The sequence below is a fragment of the Mus caroli genome, unplaced genomic scaffold, assembly GCF_978045245.1.
Source record: "Mus caroli unplaced genomic scaffold, Mus_caroli_1 scaffold_3, whole genome shotgun sequence".
Classification (NCBI taxonomy): Eukaryota; Metazoa; Chordata; class Mammalia; order Rodentia; family Muridae; genus Mus; species Mus caroli.
In genome coordinates this window covers 32,517,501-32,537,826 of record NW_028227258.1, presented here as the reverse complement: position 1 = coordinate 32,537,826, position 20,326 = coordinate 32,517,501, and the positions used below count along the sequence as shown (strand labels likewise).

Here is a 20,326-nt window from a genome sequence, read left to right as displayed (position 1 = left end):
TTGCGCGTGCGTTTCCGGGTCGGGGGCCACCCATCACTGCAGAGGGCCTGATAGAAACGTTTGTTGGGCTCCAGAGCCGGACTTCCTAACGTAATAGATCAAGAATAGGACCTAAAAGAATAGGACCTAAAATGTTCATTGCTAACTAGTTGTCAGGTCATGTCCCTGGAACCACTTGAAGATATGCGTGCTTATGTGTGCTGTTTTTGCATCTGTATTCAGTTCACCATCGACGATTTCAAGATTTCAAAATTTGACCTTATATTTTTAACCAGTTAACATGGTAATTACAGTAGCTGCTGCAGCACTGTCCAAGAGATTTTTCTTCCTGGGTGTGTTGGCATATTGCTTGTAATATCCCAGCTATTTCCAGAGGCTCGGACGGGATTGTGCAAAATGGCCAGATCCTATTTTAAACAAACATAAAGGACTGAATGCATGTAAGCACTATTACCTAGCTTACATATAGGCCTTTTTGTCATCCCCTAGCACTGGGTAAAAGAAAGAACAAAAATTTCCTTGCAGAGGAATTATATATTGTATATTTGGCTTTAGGATGTTGTGCTATATTGACTAAGGTATTTAGTCAACCCTCTGAACCTATAATTTCTGTATCTGTATTCACCCAGCTATAGATGGGAAATAGAAAAAAATTGTTAGTTCTGAGCATACAGATTTTTAAATTATCATTTTTTTTCTTCTTTTTAGACAGTGTCTATCTATGTAGTTAGTCCTGACTGTCCTGGAGCCCTGTAGGTAGACAGACAACCAGGCCAGCCTTGAAGTCACAGATCCACCTGACTGTGCATCCTGTGCACTGGAATCAAAGTTGTGTTCCACCAAGTCAGGCTTGTTACCATTTCTTGAACAAAACAGTTTAATCACTATTTGCATATCATTTACAATCTACTAGGTATAAATAATCTAGAGATGACTTAATTTATATTAGAGACTATGTATATGCTCCTATTACATGCAAACCAACTATGACTTTTATATGTAAACTCAAGTGGCTGGCTCCAGATGTTAATATTTGTGGTCCTGAAACTAGTTCTTGGATACCTAAGGATTACTCTAGCAGGAAAAATTTAAGACACAAGGGGGCCATCTTGTGGTAAGTATAATGATTTCGAAAAAAACAAATTGAAGTTGGGTTCTAAGGAGCAGTACATGTTGAAGGGAAAACAATCCATTTTCTGGTAGATAGCAAGGCACCGGAGAGATGTATACGGATTACTGGTAACTATGAATTTTACTTAGTTTTACCTTTATTTTCCATTGTGTGGTGTCACGCAGTTCTGTCCTCCATGACAAATACAGTTTTGTTTCTCTTGGTGGCTTCATAGTCTTGGAATTGTTTGGTTTCTGTCTCCAGTCAGGATTTATTGAAAAATTTTGTACTTGATATTTATTCTTTTTATCAGGGTCGATTGACCATTCTTTGCTGTTTTTCATTTTAGAGGTTATAAATGCTGACTAAGAACTGATTGTTTTCTGGACCTGACTAGTTTATAATCTCAGGAGAAACAATGGAGTGTCAGGAGTTTATTGTAAGTTGTTTGCTGCTGCTGCTGCTGCTCCGCCTCCTCCTTCTTGTACTCTAAAAAATATCGAAGACACTAAATAACTTTTATATGTAGAGCTTCTATCTTATTGTTTATGCTAGACATAAAATCATTTAAAAATACTAAAAAATAACATTACGTTTTAATGTAAATTACATTGTTAATGATAAGTAACTAAAATTTCCAAGTATAACTAAGGAGGAAACATTTACCAGAGTAGCATTGCTAGATGTTTCCTGAGGAATTCTAATGTGCATGTATGCTTGTGCATGTGCACATGTGTGTATGTACGTGTGTGCACCATCTTCAGGAGTGCCGGCTACTTCCTTTGAGACAAGGTCTCTCTTTGGCCTGGAGCTTAGCAGTTAGGTCAGATTGCAGTTAGGTCAGATTGGCTGGGCATCCTAGGCCTCCTGTGTCTGCTTAGGAGGCATTCCCATGTCCAGCATCTTATGCAGATTCTGGGGCTCAAAGTCAGGTCCTCATGCCTGTGAGGCAGATAGGTTCCTTCCAGCTGAGCTGATTCTCCACCACTTGCGTTGCTAGACAGTTTTTTGTTTTTGTTTTTTTTTTTTATCTTTAACATTTGAGGTAGTAACAGGCAGCTGGATTTTCACACTTGTTTCTGTATTCAATCCTGTAATTGAATCCAGCATCACATATAACAGTTGGGAACTCCATTCTTCCTCTGATGGAGGTGGAATCTAAAGTTAAAAGCTGTCTGAAGTTTTCTGACCTCAGATGCTGTGAGCGTTGCGGAGCTTGTCAGACTTTGCACTGTACTCAGAAATAATATGTAACGTGGAGCTGGGTTTCCTCCCGCTGACCAACGTTGTGGCGGTTTAACACATCTTGATGTTCAGTTAACTTACAGACTTTTACTTGCCCTTTTTTCCTTTACCTTCTGGTACTACCCAGTCTTAAAATCGTTGTTGATTTGGTTTGTTTGTTTGTTTGATTGTTTTTTCCCATTTTTTATGCTGGGGGTTAAACTCAGGGCCTCATGGTGCTAAGCCTGCAGTTTATTGTTGAGCTACAGCTCTTCACTGATGCCGGCATTGTGATGATTCCTGTGCTATTATTATTTTGATAAAGAATGGCTTTATTTTTATATGACCTGTAAACTATATGGTATTAAATATGTGTAAATGGCAGTGATGTCTTCCTCACTTTTGGAAATAAGGTCCTATATACTCATCAAAAGATGAAGAAGTCCAAAGTGTGGCAAGATGGAGTTCTGAAGATCACTCACTTAGGCAACAAGGTAAGTACCAAGCAGTTACTATAGCTTGACTTTTTTTTTTTTTGAGACAGGGTTTCTTTGTGTAGCTCTGTCCTGGAACTCACTTTGTAGACCAGGCTGGCCTCAAACTCAGAAATCCGCCTGCCTCTGCCTCCCGAGTACTGGGATTAAAGGTGTGCACCACCACGCCCAGCCTTGACTTTTGGTTAGGCGTTAAGAAAACTCTGTTGATAATGTCTGTTATGACCACATATAACCATGTCAAAAAGACATTTTCATGTCGGTTTTATTGTACATTAAGAAAGTTCAGTAAGTCAACATCATTTAATTTGTTTAATTGTTAACATAATGAGCTGGCTATGATGCTTCAGCATGTTAATTGCGTTTGCACAACTCATACAAGTTAAGCATTTTGTCTTATTTTACTGATGATAAAACTGAGGGTGCAGATGAAGCATCTTACCCAGGAGTCCCAGCTGAAAGTGCAGGAGTCATTCATGAACTTAGATGTGACTCCAGGACCCATTTTCTAGCTAAGGTTTTTGTTTTGAGACATCATCTCTGTGTTGCCTTGGCTGTCCTAGAACTGTGTAGACCAGGCTGACCTCAAACTCAAGATATCCCCTTGCCTCTGCCTCCCAAGTGCTGGTATTAAAGTCATGTGCCGCAATTACCTGACTCTAGCTAAATCTTTTTTTTTTTTAAGATTTATTTATTAATTATGTATGCTGTGTTCTGTCTGCATGTATGCTTGCACACCAGGAGAGGGCACCAGATCTCATTAGATGGTTGTGATCACCATGTGGTTGCTGGGAATTGAACCTCTGGAAAAGCAGCCATCTCTTCAGCCACTAAATCTTTTTTTAATATTAACTATTACAGAAACTTGGTTGTGAGTTATGATGTCATGCACATACTAATGACAGTCATGGCCTTCAGATCAAATCCATGCTCCTAGGTGAACGTGTAAAGGCTCTTCACAGTGTGTCTTTATTCTGCTTCTCTGTCATTGTAAAGCAGTGCTTCTCCACCTTCCTAATGCTGTGACCTTTACTATAGCTCCTCATGTTGTGTAACCCAAACCTTAAAGTTATTTTCGTTGCTACTTTATAATGTAGCACATTTATAATGGTGGCACATGCCTTTAATCCCAGCACTTGGGAGGCAGAGGCAGGCAGATTTCTGAGTTCAAGGCCAGCCTGGTCTACACAGTGAGTTCCAGGTCAACCAGGCTGGCCTTGAACTCAGAAATCTGCCTGCCTCTGCCTCCTGAGTGCTGGGATTAAAGGCATGTGCCACCACACCAGGCTCCCATCTCATTTCTTATTTGGCTTCATTCAGTGCATTCCAGTTCTGTTTTCTTCCCAATTCCAATGAAGAATCTTCCTGGTAGGAATCAAGGGTTTTTTTTTTTTCTCTCTCTCTTTTTTAAAGAGTGTATGGACATGTGTAGAGGCTGGAAGTCCACACTCTATGTCTTCTATCCACCTAATTTTTTGAGACTGGGTTTTTTACTGAACCAGAACTCACCAATTTGCTAGACTGGCCTCTCTTAGCTCTATCTCCCTCACTTTTCTACTGTGGAGAGGCTCATTCCAAGCTTTTCCATCGATGCTGGGAACTGACTCCAGGGCCTTTTGCTTGTCCATAGATGCTTTACTAACAGCTGTCTCCCTAGCACCTGAATCCTTGCATTTCTTACACTGTACCTCAGCTCTCGTGCTCAGTGGATGCAGTAGCATTTGAAGTAGATGTACTTGCAAGTGCAAGTTACAGAATGTGTATAATTCTCTTATTACATGATTTACTTATAAATTTTAATTTCCTATTGAAGATTTCAAGAAATGAAAAATAATTTTTTAAAACTTTTATCTTGTTTTCTAACAGGCAATTTTATATGATGACAAAGGAGCATGTTTGGAAAGCCTGTTTCTTAAGTGCCTTGAGGTATTTTGATGTCTTCTGTATGAATGTTTTTATTAGTATAGTCATAGTACTGATGCTGATAGTGACAGCTGGTATTTTGTTCATTTATTATAGCCGTACTGAATGCTGTCAGCCTTTAGTTATTATTTCATTTTAATTTTTATGACAGTGCTATGATGTTTTTACATCAGGAGATAACACAGAAAGGTTTAGTGCATGTTTGTGCTCATAGAATGGTGGTTGCAGTTCATATTCAAACCAGGACTGTGACTCTAGAATTGGCTTCTATTAGGAGAAATTTTGCTGTGCTGGGGATGGAGCTGAAGACTTCATTCATATCAGGCGTTTGCTCTACTGCTGAGCTCTGTCTTTAGCCTTCACACAGTGGTTTGATCGTCTGTGGAATTATTCCCATTTAAATATTTCCTCAATACGTATTCTGTGTTTTGCTTGTGTTTAAGAAGAAAACAAATTGAAGGCATTAGAACTGGTCTGACTCCATTCAGATCCTGAAACACCTATGTAGCCCATGACCTTTGTCCATGCTTCTTGTTGTGAAAATTAGAGATTATCTAATAACAGCATGTGCAAAAATTCATACCATTATTATTACTAGCTGAATACTTAGCCATGAAATTGTGTATCATTTATAGTGGCTGTTCTTTTAGATTTATGACAATAGGGTCTAGGAGAGGCATTTTCTTAGTAGGCGTTCAATTAATGTAGCTACTGTTATTTTATCCTAAGTAGTTTCATTAGTAAACGTTTAATATGATAAAGATGTATTTTCTAAGTTGATAATCTTAGCATTTTACTCTAGAATTGTAAACAATTAATAGAATGACTAAATAACGCTGTTTTTCAGGGACTGTGATTACATGTATGTAATTGAACTTAATACTTGAGATAATTATAAATTTCTAATTTATATACATTTATAAAAATACAGAGTTGATAACTAATGGCTTTGACTTTTTAAAAAGTCATTAGTTGTATGGATTCTAAGTGAAAGGAAGCTTCCTGCTTGTCTTTGTGTCCTTAGCATGTGACCGAGGGCCTCAGGAGCACCACCGCGTGTACTGCTGAATGACTTTGTTGTATTACTTCTTGGTATATGGTTTTGATTGTCAGCTAGTCATGATAATGAACAGTTGAAGGATTTGCTGCTTGAATAGTTGAATGTTCACTGCATCTTGTTCATTGCTCGTGAGCCTGCTGGTATATATTAAATTATCCAGTTATGCAATTTGGATATTTATTTTTTTAAACGTAGGTGAAACCTGGAGATGACTTGGAAAGTGAGCGGTATTTAATCACCATTGAGGAGGCTAAGGCTGTTGGAAGCAGAGCTGTTGAACCGGATGGCTCTAGAGAAGCACTGGAATCAGGCCCAAGGACACTTGTATCCTCCAGCAGGTCTCTTGGGTGTCAGCCCTCTGGCTTAAAAAGGAAGGCTACTGTACGTTTCTATGTGGGAACCAATATTTCAATGTATAGTTATAAAGAAGTTATTTTTAAAACCAGTAAATTTTTATCATAGGTTGCTGTTAAAATGGTGCTTCATTGTTTACTTAGGAACACAAAAGTAAATCCAAATTAGAAAAGTCTTACTAATATATCTTTATATTTTAATATAGCAAATTTTAAATATTTTTTTTACCTTAGGCAAAGCATACATATTTGTTACTCTTTTTAGCAAATTAATTTTACATTTTCCTTAGAAATAATGGTATAGGACTTTTGGGATAGCATTTGAAATGTAAAATAAGAAAATACCTAATAAATAAATAAATAAATGAAAATTTAAAAAAAAGAAATAATGGTATAGCTGACAATTGTTTTAATTTGTTTAGGGTTTTCAAAGACCATATAAGATGCCAAAGAAAGTGACTATTACTGAGAACAGTGAACCGGCTGCCTCACTTGGTGATGAGAACCCTGGCCCGCCTGGCCCGAGACCTCTTCCCACATTCTCCAGCACACGTCCTTTGTTTCCCACTGTTGGTCAGAAAGATTTAACTCCTGTGTCAGCGGATAATCAGAGTGCCATCACATTCAGCAACAGAGAGAGAAGAGACACACCTTTATCACGTCTTTCTTCATACTTCAAGATTAACACAAACACACTCGGTAAAGAGGACAAGCTTTGCCTTCCTGTCAGTTCTGAAACAAAACGTTCTGACTCTTTACTGGCCAGTGAACCCACGAGAAGAAATGGTTTAGACTCTCACTGTCCTGGAGTTTCACAAAACGTCAGAAGCAAAGCCCAGATATTAGCTCTTCTGAAGTCCAGCTCAACTAACAGGAAGGATCTGCATGGTGAGATTCCAGGACACTTTCCTAAGATAGAACCACAGGGGTGTTTGAATACTACTTCCAAGCCAGAGGAAGACTATGCAGAAACGCAGAGCATAGGGAATTTACGCTGTGAGCAGCAGTCAGAAAATCCTACAAGAACCACAAGCCGGTGGGCCAGGTATTTACCTTCCCAGAGATCACCTCCCTGTTCTGCTAGAGATGAGAATGATACAGAGGACAAACCGGAAGCCCAAGAAGATGTGAACATTTTTAACTTGTCTGAACTTTTACAAAAAAAGTCAGAGCTCTTTGAAACATGTTCTAAAAAGGGAGAATTATACAGTGAGGACAAGCCAGTAGATAATAATTGCCAGTACTGGAACCAGGAAGAAAACTTAGCACCTTCATTTTGTAAGAAAAGCAGTGTACTGGTTAGCTGCAGCAGTAAAGAGAATGCCAATTTATTATCAGAATCTGACATTCAGTACAGTAGCAAAGTACCTGTTAATCAACATGAGAAGGTGTGGATGCAAGGGTCACTTTGCACTCGAGAAGGTTCTCAGGGGGCAGATGCGGGTGCAGCATTGGAACCGGAGTATAGACCAGTGTCACCTTTGCCAGAAATAGGACATAAACAAACTGAAGTCGAAGCCTCTCTAAGTACCTGCTCTAGGATCTCTGACGACATTGTAGACATGGTTTCTAAAAGCAATGCTGATAGAGAAGATCTGAATACTGTTCATAAAGCCGTGCAACCATTTTTGGAGGTTTCTTTTAATCTGAGCAACTTTGAGACCAGTGACACTGATGAGGCATCACAAGAAGACAGCAGACTTTCCCAGGATTCAGAGCGGTGGGAGAAGGAAGCTGTGCTTACAGATGATTCTTGTGTTCAGAAGAGCTGTGAGGATATAGGCTGCCGAGAAATTGTAGGAAAATTGCCACTCCTGTCATCTACGGATGACAAGCCTAGAGAGGCCCTCCCTGCTGATGGGACTCTGCTATCAGAGTTCTGTGATAGAACCTGTGTGGGTTTCAGTTCAGGACCTCATGGAGATGTAAAAACTGGCCAAGCACTAGAGGGACAGTGTCATAGTGACACAGGGAGCAGTTTGGACTCGTCGCTGGAGTGGAGTGAGGATGTAGCAGGGGACAGCAGAGAAGATGCTAGTCAATCTATACAAGGAAATGCAATTAATTGTGGTGGTGTTTCACCCTCAAAGAAACCCAAAGGTGTAAACAGAAGCTTACAGAGTCCTTATCTTCTAAACGCAGTCACTGATCCAGCGCCTGAGAACAGTGACCTGCTCTCAGAAGGTACCCAGCCTTTTAATTTGCAAAGTCACAGAGACAGAAATGATGAGCAGGTCTTATCACCAATCTCTAGCAGTGACATTAGTGGCCAGCTATTGAGTACCACTCAGGATCACTTTGAGTGTCATGAACTAGAAGAATCCAGCACTCAAATTTCTAGTCCTTTATTTTATCCTATGGGAGTCAAACATCCTATTTATAGAGACAGCAAAGCATATATTTCTGAGTCTAAAGAATTAGGAAGGATTAGAAGTTTGCCGTGTGGTCATTTTGAAGTGGAAACTACACAGAGAAACCAGCAATCCTGGGCTACTTCTAACAGTTCTTCAGAACTTTCTGAAGTAATAAATAACATGTCCCTTTTAAAGTCACAGTCTGAGCATAGCACAGCTTCAGGAAACTTGACAATATTGAAGAAAAAGCATGCCTTTCCACATGAAGTTCAGCACAGTCGAGACCCAGATGTCAGTCCTAAAGGTTAGAGTCACTGGCCTTTTTTTTCCCCCGCTTTGTAGCTCAAAGGAAGGTAAGAGTTTTGCTGTCTGCTGTATTAGAGATTTACATATGTGGTGGCTCATGTCTGTAATCTCAGCACTTGGGTTAGGAGAATTCAGAATTATCTGCAACTGTCTCCTGAGTTTGAGACCAATCCCTCCATAAATGGGGCTGGAGATTACACAGTGTAATCCATGTATTTGGTAATGACAACTCTCATAGAGGATGATACAGTGAAGACTAAGTCTTTGTCCCACGGTTCCTTAGTCTATTTAACATTAACCAGTCTCTATGGCATCTCTTCTGAAATGCCCTGTGCATTTGCATATTGACAGGTATACACAAGGGTGTGTTCAGGCTAAGCTAATCCACAGCTGTAGTGCTTTTCCTTTCCATGCTGACATCCCAGCCCAGAGTGCGCCACAAGAGCACCCTCTGCTCCATTCTGTAATGTTTCTTTATTCTCACAGTGGGAACAGGCCCTGACTAAATGTCAGTGTATTTTACTCACGAAATCCCACAGTGGGTAACAGATCATTGTCAAATTATCACAACAGTGTTACTGCCTGCAAAAATCTATCAACTTTGTAAAGTTCACAAGTTCTTCCCGAGTCACTGTGGTAAATATGGTTGAGCCTCTCTTAGATTTTATAATTCTGCCATTTTCATGATTTCATGCACTCTTCATTCGTTACTCTGTTTTTAAAATGAGTGCTGGTCTTTTTATTCTTGACTTATAATCATTTTACTGTGTATTGGCAATATTACTCCTTTATGATATCTGTCGCATATGTGTATTTGTTTGTTTGTATGTTTTTGAACATAGGGTTTTTCTATGTAGCCTGGGCTATTCTAGAACTTGCTCTGTAGACCAGGCTGGCTTCAGATCTGACTGCTTCTGCCTCCTGGGATTAAAGGTGTGTGCTGCAGGTTGGAGAGTTGGCTCAGGGGTTAAAAGCATTTGCTGTTGCAAAGGACCTGGGTTCAATTCCTAGCACACCTAGAGGCTCACCACCTCTTCTTGCACCAGCATGTCTGGTGCACAGACACACAAGATAAAACATTCATATACATAAAATAATAAAAAAGTCGTGCACCCCCACCTGGTTTATGTATGTGCATTTTAAGACAGCATCTTGCTGTATAGCTGTGTACCCTTGCTGTATGGCTCTGACTGGTCTATGATACTCACTGTTAGAATTAAATTCTTACTTATCTCAAGCCATTTTTGCTAAAAGTATGAGTAAATTCCTAAAATTCTTTGAAATGTGGTTAAGTTTGATAGTAATTTTTTTTTTTTAAGATTTATTTATTTGGGCTGTCGAGATGGCTCAGTGGGTAGGAACACTGACTGCTCTTCTGAAGGTCCTGAGTTCAAATCCTAGCAACCACATGGTGGCTCACAACCACCATAATAAGATCTGACATCCTCTTCTGCCACACCACGTCTGAACACTGCTTCAGTGTGCTTTTGTATAATAATAAATAAATCTCCGGGCCTGAGCAAACAGGGCCAAGGGGAGTGAGCAGAGGTCCTAGAATTCAGTTCCTGACAGCCACATGAGGGCTCACAACCTTCTGTGCAGCTACAGTGTATTCATACATAAAATAAATAGATAAATCTTTTAAAATAAAGATTTATTTAGTTAATATATATCTGTGTGTACACTTGTGTGCCAGAAGAAGGCATCAGATCTCATTATGAAAGATTATGAGCCACCATGTGGTTGCTGGAAATTGAACTTAGGACCTCTGAAAGAGCAGTCAGTTCTCTTAACTGCTGAGCCATCTCTCCAGCCCAGTAGTTTATTTTCTCAAAAAAAAAAAAAAAGAAAAAAGAAAAAAGAAATGAAAAGAATTTTTTTTAAAGATTTATTTATTTTATATATGTGAGTACACTGGAGCTGTCTTCAGACACACCAGAAGAGGGCATCCTATCCCACTACAGATGGTTTTGAGCCGCCATGTAGTTGCTGGGAATTGAACTCAAGACCTCTGGAAGAACAGCTAAGAGTAGCTGCTGAGTCATCTCTCCAGCCCCAAATGAAAATCTTAATAATAAAAATGAAAGCCGGGCGTGGTGGTGCACGCCTTTAATCCCAGCACTTGGGAGGCAGAGGCAGGCGGATTTCTGAGTTCAAGGCCAGCCTGTTCTACAAAGTGAGTTCCAGGACAACCAGGGCTACACAGAGAAACCTTGTCTCGAAAAACCAAAAATAAAATAAAATAAAATATAAATAAATAAAAATGAATGGATGTAACTAATTGATAAACTAAAATAAGAACATAGCATTATAATATGAAGATTTGGGAAATACAGCATTTTATTTTGAGAAAATAATTCATCAAATTGGAAGAGAAGATTACAGTTGCTTTACAACTGTTCTGTGATGTGGTCATGCTCTGAGATGAGCTTAAACACCAACTTAAAATAATTGGTCACACGAGGCATGCAAGACTGACTTCTTACATATCTCTGACCAGAACATTTTTATCTACTCAGGAACACATAATTATATCTTATGTAGAGACCACTTTATTTAAAATTTTTTTGTTTAATATTAAACACACAGCCAACAGTGCTAGTGAAAACAATCCATATATATTTTCTATGCAGCAGACATCACAACTCTCACACTTAAGAATACAAGATAGCACTCACTCTAGGGGACTTTAAATAGTGAAATCAATAAAATCACAGAAATAGGGCTGGTGAGATGGCTCAGTGGATAAGAGCACCCGACTGCTCTTCTGAAGGTCCAGAGTTCAAATCCCAGCAACCACATGGTGGCTCAAAACCATTCGTAACGAAATCTGACTCCCTCTTCTGGTGTGTCTGAAGACAGCTACAGTGTACTTACATATAATAAATAAATAAAATAAAAAATAAAATAAAATAAAATAAAATAAAATAAAATCACAGAAATAGGAACATTTGGTACTAAATTGACTGAAAAAGGTATGACTACAGCATGAGGTAAGGCAGTGCTGTCTTGCTGGGAATATGCTCGGCTGCTGGTCTGCCACCTTGTCAGCCTCATACCCTGCTTGCTTTTTCACACCTGCTTCTGGACTATGGCTTAGCTTTGCGTTAGGTCTCAGGTCAGGACCTTTCTAGAACATTTGTGTTGTAATTCATCACCGTTCTGTATGATACCTTTTCCTGTTCTACTCTGCATTTATCTGCATGTATAACTGTGTGGTTGTCTTCTTTGTCCCCTTTTCACTGCTATGTCCCTGGTGCTTAGTTCCAATGCTCTGGGTAGCAGATCTCTGGTTTGCGTAGTGTGTTGCAGGTCAGAAGAATTTCAGATAGGTTTAGATTGATTGGGGCTCCTTAAGCCCTCTACCCCCACCCCCGTGTTTATGTATAGCAATAGTGTAATAGTTTTATTAGCTTTCTTGTTCTCAACAATTGGGCAGTACTTCATTTTTAACATTTGTATTAGAGGTGATTATTAATTTAGAACATATTATTTTTAAAAATAGGTTGCTAGAAAATGCAAAAGCATATCCCTATTAAGATCAGTAAGAGAACTGGAGGGATGGCTCAGCAGCTAAGAATTTACTGCTCATGCTGAGGAACCTGATTTCCGTAAAGCATCTCCTTCTGGCCTCTGTAGGCACCCGACATGAATATAGTGCATATATGTATGTGTAGGCAAATATTCGTGCCAAATAAAGAAATCTGTCTGTCTAGTGGGCCTCTCCATGTAGCCTTGGCTGTCCTGAAACTTACTGTAAACTAGGTTGGCTTTGAATCTACAATCTATCTACCTCCACTTTCTGAGTACTGGGATTAAAGGCATGTATCCACATATGGTCATAATTTTTTTTTAAAAGTAATCAGTAATGTTTTCTAAATATATTGAATTCTTGACTTAAGAATGTATCAGCCTATACAGAATAGTATACTCATACTCTGTATAGTATACTATACAGAATCTTTACTCATACTCCAGATTAAATGATTATCAAGATATTACTTTTTAAAGTGTATTGCTTCAGTTTTAGATGGAAAGGCATTTTTGCAAAATACTGTGATGCATACTGATAAATGAGGCTGTTTGATTCCTGCATTGCAGCCAGGAAATCACCTGCCATAGAAGTTTCATGTGCTCTGCTAGAGTGTCCTCATGAGCATCGGGCTTCTCAGCAGGTACGTATGTATCTCTCTCTAACTACTGTGTTTTTCTTGTGTAGAAAATAGTGACAGTTTCATATGCATATAGCATATACTTTGATTATACTTTCTCACTACTCTCCCCTGCCCCCCATTCTGGTCTTTATTCGTTTAAGCATCATTCATGTCATATAGTTGATAAGAATTGTCTTAGGGCTACTGTTGCTATGATGAAACACCATCACCAAAAGCAATTTGGGGATCAGAGTGGTTATTTCAGCTTACATTTCCAGGCAGCAGTCCATTACTGGGGAAGTCAAGGTAGGAACTCAAATCAGGCAATAGGGCAGGAATCTAGAGGCAGGAGATGGTGCATAGACCATGGAGGGAGGAGAGCTGCTTACTGGCTTGCTTGATCTGCTTTCTTATAGAACCCAGGACTATCAGACCAGGGACATGCCACCCACAATCCTCCCCATCAATCACTAACTAAGAAATTGCCTTTCAGCCACATCTTTTTTTTTCTTTCCTTCCACTTCCACACCATAGTCAATCATTGAAGGAAGTCAGGAACCTGGAGGCTGGAGCTGATACAGGGACCATGGAGGAGTGCTGCTTACTGGCTTGCTCCTCATAGCATGATCAGTGATTTTTTTTTTTTTTTTTTTTTTAGACAGGAATTTCTTTGTGTAGCCTTGGCTTTCCTGGAACAAACACTGTAGACCAGGATGGCCTCAGACGCAAGAGATCTGCCTACCACTGCCTCCTGAGTGTGTGTGCCACCACCACCACCTTCAGCCTGCTTTCTTATGGAACTCAAAGTCACCAGCCCAAGGGTGATATCACCCACAGTAGGTTGGGCCCTCCTTTATCAATTACTAATTAAGAAAATTACTTTTGGCTTTTCTATAGTTGATCTTGTAGAGCAGTGCCTCTCAACCTTCCTAATGCTGCAAACTTTAATACCATTCCTCATGCTGTGCTGACTTCCAACCATAAAAGTATTTTTGTTGTCACTTCCTAACTATAATTCCACTACTGTCATGAATCATAATGTAAATATCTGTGTCTTAGGTGACCCCTATGAAAGGGTCATTTAAACCTGAAGTGGGGCCGGGCAGTGGTGGTGCACGCCTTTAATCCCAGTACCTGGGAAGCAGAGGCAGGCCGATTTTTGAGTTTGAGGCTGGCCTGGTCCAGGAGTTCCAGTGAATTCCAAGACAGCCAGAACTATACAGTCTTGAAAAACCAAAAGAAAAAACCAAAACCAAAACAAACTGAAGCGGCTCATGACCCACAGTTTGAGGACCATGATAGAGGCATTTTTCTGATCTGAGACTTCCTCTTCTCTGATGACTCCAGTTTGTATCAAGTTGACATAAAACTAGCCAGCATAACTGACCCTTTGTCACCTTGATACACAAACATATCACTGTTAAACTACAACCTTTTCTTTCTTGTTCATTCCCAAGATCACATATTAATATAAACATCACAATATGAAACATTTTTCAAACTTAAAAAGTTCCATAGTTTTTACAAAGTCAAACATTTTAAAAATTGAAAGACTTTTTTTAAAATTTGATTTAATTGTTTATTTTATGTATATGAGTACACTGTGTCTTCAGACACAGCAGAAGAGGGCATCAGATCCCATTACAGATGGTTGTGAGGCACCATGTGGTTGCTGGGAATTGAACTCAGGACCTCTGGAATTGCTCTTAACTGCTGAGCCATCTCTCCAGCCAGGAAAGAGTTTTAAAATCCAGAATCTCTTTAAAAGTTCAAAATCTTTTAGTTGTGGGTTCCTGTGAATCAATAAAATGTTAAAAACTTCCTTACTTTAAGAGGGAAGAACCAGGATACAGTTTCAAGCAAAGCAAAACAAAACCCCAACTGCGTAAATAACTCAGTGTCCAATGTCTGGGATTCACTTATGATTTGGATTCCTCCAAGAGGCCTGGGTCGCTTCTCAGACTCCGCCCTCTCAAACACACACAGCTTATCTTCTGGCCTCCTATCTGCTGCTGTGCTTGATGGCTATCCCATAATACTGGCATCTCCAGAGTGCTAGGATCTAGTGCTTAAACTGGGCTGCACTTTTACCAATATCCTCTCATAGGCCCTCTTCATGGTGCCAAGCCTCAACTCCTTTGCATGACCCCTTTAATCTTGGCCCTTCCACTGCTAATGAGACTACCTCTTTACCAATGACCTCTCCTGGCCTTTCAAAGTGCCCAGTCTGTTCTTTGGGACCTCTTCATGCCTTCAAAACCCGCCACTTAGGTGATTCTTACACTACCAAGTTCAAATGCCAGCACAAGGTACAACTTTGGCCACTTCTGGAACACAGCTTTTGTGTGCTGACTCTGCGGCAATACTTCCAGATTTCATTCACCTCAGTGGTGCTGGCCTCTTATGCACAGCTGATTCTTCAGTCACAGCTGACCAGCACCCATTGTCCCAGCAAAACAAAGGTTTTACTTTAATGGGTGTGGTCTCCTGTTAACACAGCTGATTCTTCAGTTCCAGCTACGAAGACACTGCCGTTTCTGCACACAAATGGCTGAGTGGAGTCTTTGCTTCCCTCCAGGCCTCCGTCGTCTGCACTGCTCTCAACATTCCGTTTTTCCAAGCTCCTAGAGCACAACCCACGGAGCTTTGAACACTTTGAACAATGTTAAACTTACCCAGCCCAAAGTTCCAAAGTCCTTCCACAATCTTCTCAAAGCACAATAGGCTGGATCCTCTTACCAACTACTAATTAAGAAAATACCCTTCAAGCTTGTTTAGAGTCAAATCTTATAGAGGTATTTTTCTCAATTGAGGCTCCCTCCTCTGACTCTATCTAGCCTATGTCAAGCTGATATAAAACTAACCAGCACAATAGTGTTCTATAATTTATACTAGAATTGTAGCAATACAGAAGGTCCCAAGCTCTCTTGATTCATGCCTCCCCTCACATTTGAGTTATTTTTTAAAATTTCATTTCTTGGCTCAAAGAAATGTATAATAGTCCATTTGATGATTACTAGCATTGAGTGATAGTGAGTATGTGTATCCTAGTAACAAGTTAGCAAAGCTGTGAATGCAGCTTATGCCCCATCAGGCACCAATACAGCACCTGGAAACTCAGGGTAGAGCGCGTGACATCATTCTGTTTCTTGTTCCACATTGATTTTTCTCATGATAATTGCAACAATTAGCAATTTCTAAAAACCGAGCTCAATCTAAAACCCGATGTTGGCTGGCAGGAGACACAAGCAGTAGAATTGCTGCATATTTGAGATGAAGCCTGTGTGATCTACATAGTAAGTTAGAGCAGCCATTACTACATGGTGTGACCCTGTCCCAAAACTTTAAGAAAAAGGCTGATGAGATGGCTCACAACAGTGGTTCTTCAGAGTTCCCACATGACTCACAGCTGGATCCAGTTCCAGGAGGATGCTCTCTCCTGGCCTCCAGGGGATCAGGCACACACATGGTATATAGACAGACATGCAGACAAAAAACATCTATATACATGAAATTACATAATTGTTGTTGTTTTGTTTTGTTTTGTTTTTTTCGAGACGGGGTTTCTCTGTATAGCCCTGGCTGTCCTGGAACTCACTCTGTAGACCAGGCTGGCCTCGAACTCAGAAATCCACCTGCCTCTGCCTCCCAAGTGCTGGGATTAAAGGCGTGTGCCACCACTGCCCGGCTGAAATTACATAATTTTTAAACATTAAAAATCTCAAAACAATTAGAGACATGATGTCATTGAAAGAAGATAGTGGGTCTAATGTTGAAGTTGCTCTTGAGTTAGTTACTTCAGTGTCTAGAGATGTGTGTTGCTGTTTCGTTCTGTGGAGCCTCCTGTGACTTTACCACCGCATTCTAGAGAACTTTGTCAGTTTGGGAACAGTGATAGCAATTCCAGAAAAAAATGGTGCTAATTAAGATGAATTGAAGTTCTTAACTAAATCATGGAGATTAGTGTTTGTCAGTGGAGACACTCAGCATTGTCAGTGCGGCAGTTCCCACACACTTCCGTTTGTTTCTAGCACGTAGCTTTGGGAGAAAAGAAATGCTTCCTTTGTCTTCATTTCATCTTATTTCCTGTGTTACTGGTCCACTTTAATAATATATAAATGGGTTCTAGAAGCTGGCCACAAAGCCAGAGTATGCAAATGTCTGCTCTGTAGTGAACAAATGAGTATCTTCACAGCTTCACCATGAGTCCTGCTCTGACACTTCTACACTGTTCTGTTTCTGACTAAATACATAGAAACATTTAAGTCGTGCTACCCACTCTATATCAAAAATTGGCAGACAAGGGGCTGAGAGATGGATCAGCAGTTTAGAACACTGGCTGTTCTTGCAGAAGATCCAGGCTTGAGTCTTGGTAGCTAAAAGTCACCTGTAATTCTAGTTCCAGGAGACCTGACTATCTTCTGGCTTCCCAGGGCCCTGTACATATGTAGTACACAGACATGCATGCAGGTGAGACGTCATTTACAAAACAAAAACGCTTGAAAAAATTGACAGCACGCATATGGTTGGGTTTGTAAATGAGCATTGCATTCCTAAAATCCCCACTCCACCACTGGAGAGAAGTACACGGTAGCACGGAATTAGGCATGTTTGAAGATTCCTTTCAAAAAGCAAATGTAGGAAGGATATTTAAAGTCAAGATTTATTTTTATTGAAATGCATGTTTTTAAATTTAGCAGAATAATTTCAGGCTGCAGGCATGGCTAAGTGACTAAACACTTTTCTCGCTTGTATCCATATCTGCTTTCCATCCCCAACAATACAAAATCTTTTTCAACTGAAATTCTGTATAAAAAAGCACTCAGGTTTAATTTAGCTGTAGGATCTTTATTCTCAAGTAATAGAAGATTGGGAGTATGGGTAGTTGTCTCTTTGTTAATTTGTCCACTAGAAGGAAATCCTTTCTGGAGATTCCTTTGCCCTTTTAACTACTTTATTTTCCCATATTTGGCTGGGTATTGTCATCCTGTGGGGAGTAAAAATGCTAAAATCCTCAAGGGGGCAGCAGAGAAAGCCATTTGAAACCGAAAGTAGACTAGGGAGGGAACATGTCTCTGAGGGAGGACGTGAGCATTGCAGTCACACTCTTCAGAGCAGGAGACTCAGATACACAGGCTTGCAGAGACCCCACGCTCTAGTCATAGAGAATGAAGACTGAATGCAGACCTTAAGCAAAGTACAGCTTCATTTCTTCTCTTCCCACTTTTTCATTTTGTGTTTATTTATTGCTTTCTGTGTGACAGGCACTATATTAAATGGTGGTGACGCTTAGATGAAGTGAAAAGGTCCTCCCTCAAAGGGCTTACAATACATTAGTATACAATAAGGCACATTTCTCTCTATATGCATTATGAATATATATGCCATATACTAACGTTCTTATTTTTAATAATTTACCTATAGCCTGTTGAGTTTCAAGGACATCAGGTGAAAGGATCTGCTACTAGTGGTGTAATGGTCAGAGGACACAGCTTACAGCGAGGATGCAGTCAGTTTCCAGAGAGCATTGAATATGAAAACTTTCTGACTGATACTTGTGTTTGGACACCAAGATTGCCTAGCACTTATGGGCAGACGGACTTCTTGCAGGTAAAAGCCATTTTTATAGTTGCATTTCACCAAGTCATTTTCTCTTTTTTTCCTTTCTTTCTTTTTTTGCTTTTTCTTTCTTTCTTTTTAAACTTTTCTGCATTTATTTGTTTCTTTTGTGTGTATGTTTATGTGGTGTGTATGTGTACATAGGTGAACATGTTCTGAACACGTAGAGGACAGAGGTCAACTTTCTTTGATTTTTTTTTTTCATTCGTGTATTTTATGTTTATGAGTGCCCTGTCTTTATGCACACTAGAAGAGGGCTTCAGATCCCATTCTACATGGCTGTGAGCCACCATGTGGTTGCTGGGAATTAAACGTAGGACCTCTGGAACAGCAGCCAGTGCTTTGTTTTTTGTTTTGTTTTGTTTTGTTTTTAGAGAGAGGTTTTCTCTATGTTAACCAGGATGTCCTTGAACTCAGAGATCTACCTGCTTGTCCTCCAGAGTGCTGGGATTAAAGGTGTGTGCGGCCATCTCTCCAGTCTTTTTGCTTTCTTAAACGAATCAGTTAATGAACTTTGTATCCCTACTACAGTTTTCACTCCCTCTTCTCCTCCCCCAGTCCTCCCCTCCCCATGAAGGGAAGGCCTCCATGGGTATCAGCTAGCCTTGGCATATCCAGTTGCAGTGAGACTAGGTGCATCTTCTCTTATTGAGGTTAGAAGAGGCAGCCCAGTAGGGAGAAAGAGTTGCAGAGGCAAGCTACAGAGTAAAAGACAGTCCCTGCTCCCGCTGTTAGGACTCCCACATGTAGGCCTGTTCATGTGTAACAGACAACTGTAACATGTGTAGAGGACCTAGGTCAGTCCCATGCATGCTCCCTGGTTGGTGGTTCAGTCTCAGTGGATCCCTATGAGACCAGGCTGGTTGATTCTATAGATTTTCTTGTGGTGTCCTTGACCCCTCTGGCTCCTATAAATCTTTTCCATTCTTCACCAAGCTCTGCCTAATGTTTGGCTGTGGGTCTCTGCATCTGTTTCCTTCAGATGCTGGGTGAAGCCTCTGATGACAGTTATGCTAGGCTCCTGTCTGGGGTCCTTAGTGCCCCTGTGGCTTCCAGGAAAGCAGGCAGAGTTGTGGGCTGGAAGATCCCAAGTCATTTTCTTAGGTCAGTCCTAAATCCTTGTACAAGAGCAGTGCAAAGGTAGATGGCTAGGAACTCTAGTAGCCGTACACAGACTGCACGATGCAACAGGCTTTCTGCTGGCATGTTGTTTTGAGGCTCACATGAGCTTACGTGTTATTAGTCTTTCCTCTAGTGGGTTCTTTAGCTGGCATTTCTTCCTCAATGCCAAGTATGTGCTATCTCCTAGTCTTCATAATATCATAAATTATGGTAACCACTGTGTGAATTATTGAAAAAGAAACTTGCTGTGTGTGATGGTGCTCAGCTCCAGCACTTGAGAAGTTGAAGTAGGAATTTAAGGTTGAGGCCTGCTTGGGCTGTATAGAGACTTCTAGGCAGTTAAGGAATAGAGAGAACAAATGGGGAAGAGACTTGTATTCTCATATTCATTGTTGTATTTCTAATTATTGTCCTATGTTATGATTATAGAGTATAGATTCTGAGACTGTCACAAAAGACAGAACTTACATGGTGCTTACTAACATCCAGAACTCTACTTTCATTGATCTCATGCCCTTTTCTAATCTCTTGGCTACCAGGCATGCATACATGCAGACAAAACACAAAATAAAAATCTTGAAAAAAAAAATTGCCGGGCGTGGTGCC

At 40.2% G+C, this 20,326-nt stretch overlaps 1 protein-coding gene across 1 annotated transcript in view; it reads left to right on the top strand.

Annotated features, from left to right (window-relative positions):
- Positions 1–1,465: 1,465 nt before the first annotated feature.
- Positions 1,466–20,326, top strand: part of Zgrf1 (zinc finger GRF-type containing 1) — a 64,952-nt gene continuing 46,091 nt past the window's right edge. The window contains exons 1-7 of the mRNA XM_085835537.1: positions 1,466–1,550; positions 2,749–2,829; positions 4,696–4,755; positions 6,008–6,193; positions 6,588–8,823; positions 12,927–13,000; positions 18,404–18,589. Coding sequence (XP_085691663.1) covers positions 1,530–1,550; positions 2,749–2,829; positions 4,696–4,755; positions 6,008–6,193; positions 6,588–8,823; positions 12,927–13,000; positions 18,404–18,589 — 2,844 coding nt within the window. The 5' untranslated portion in view covers positions 1,466–1,529. The remainder of the gene's footprint in view (positions 1,551–2,748; positions 2,830–4,695; positions 4,756–6,007; positions 6,194–6,587; positions 8,824–12,926; positions 13,001–18,403; positions 18,590–20,326) is intronic.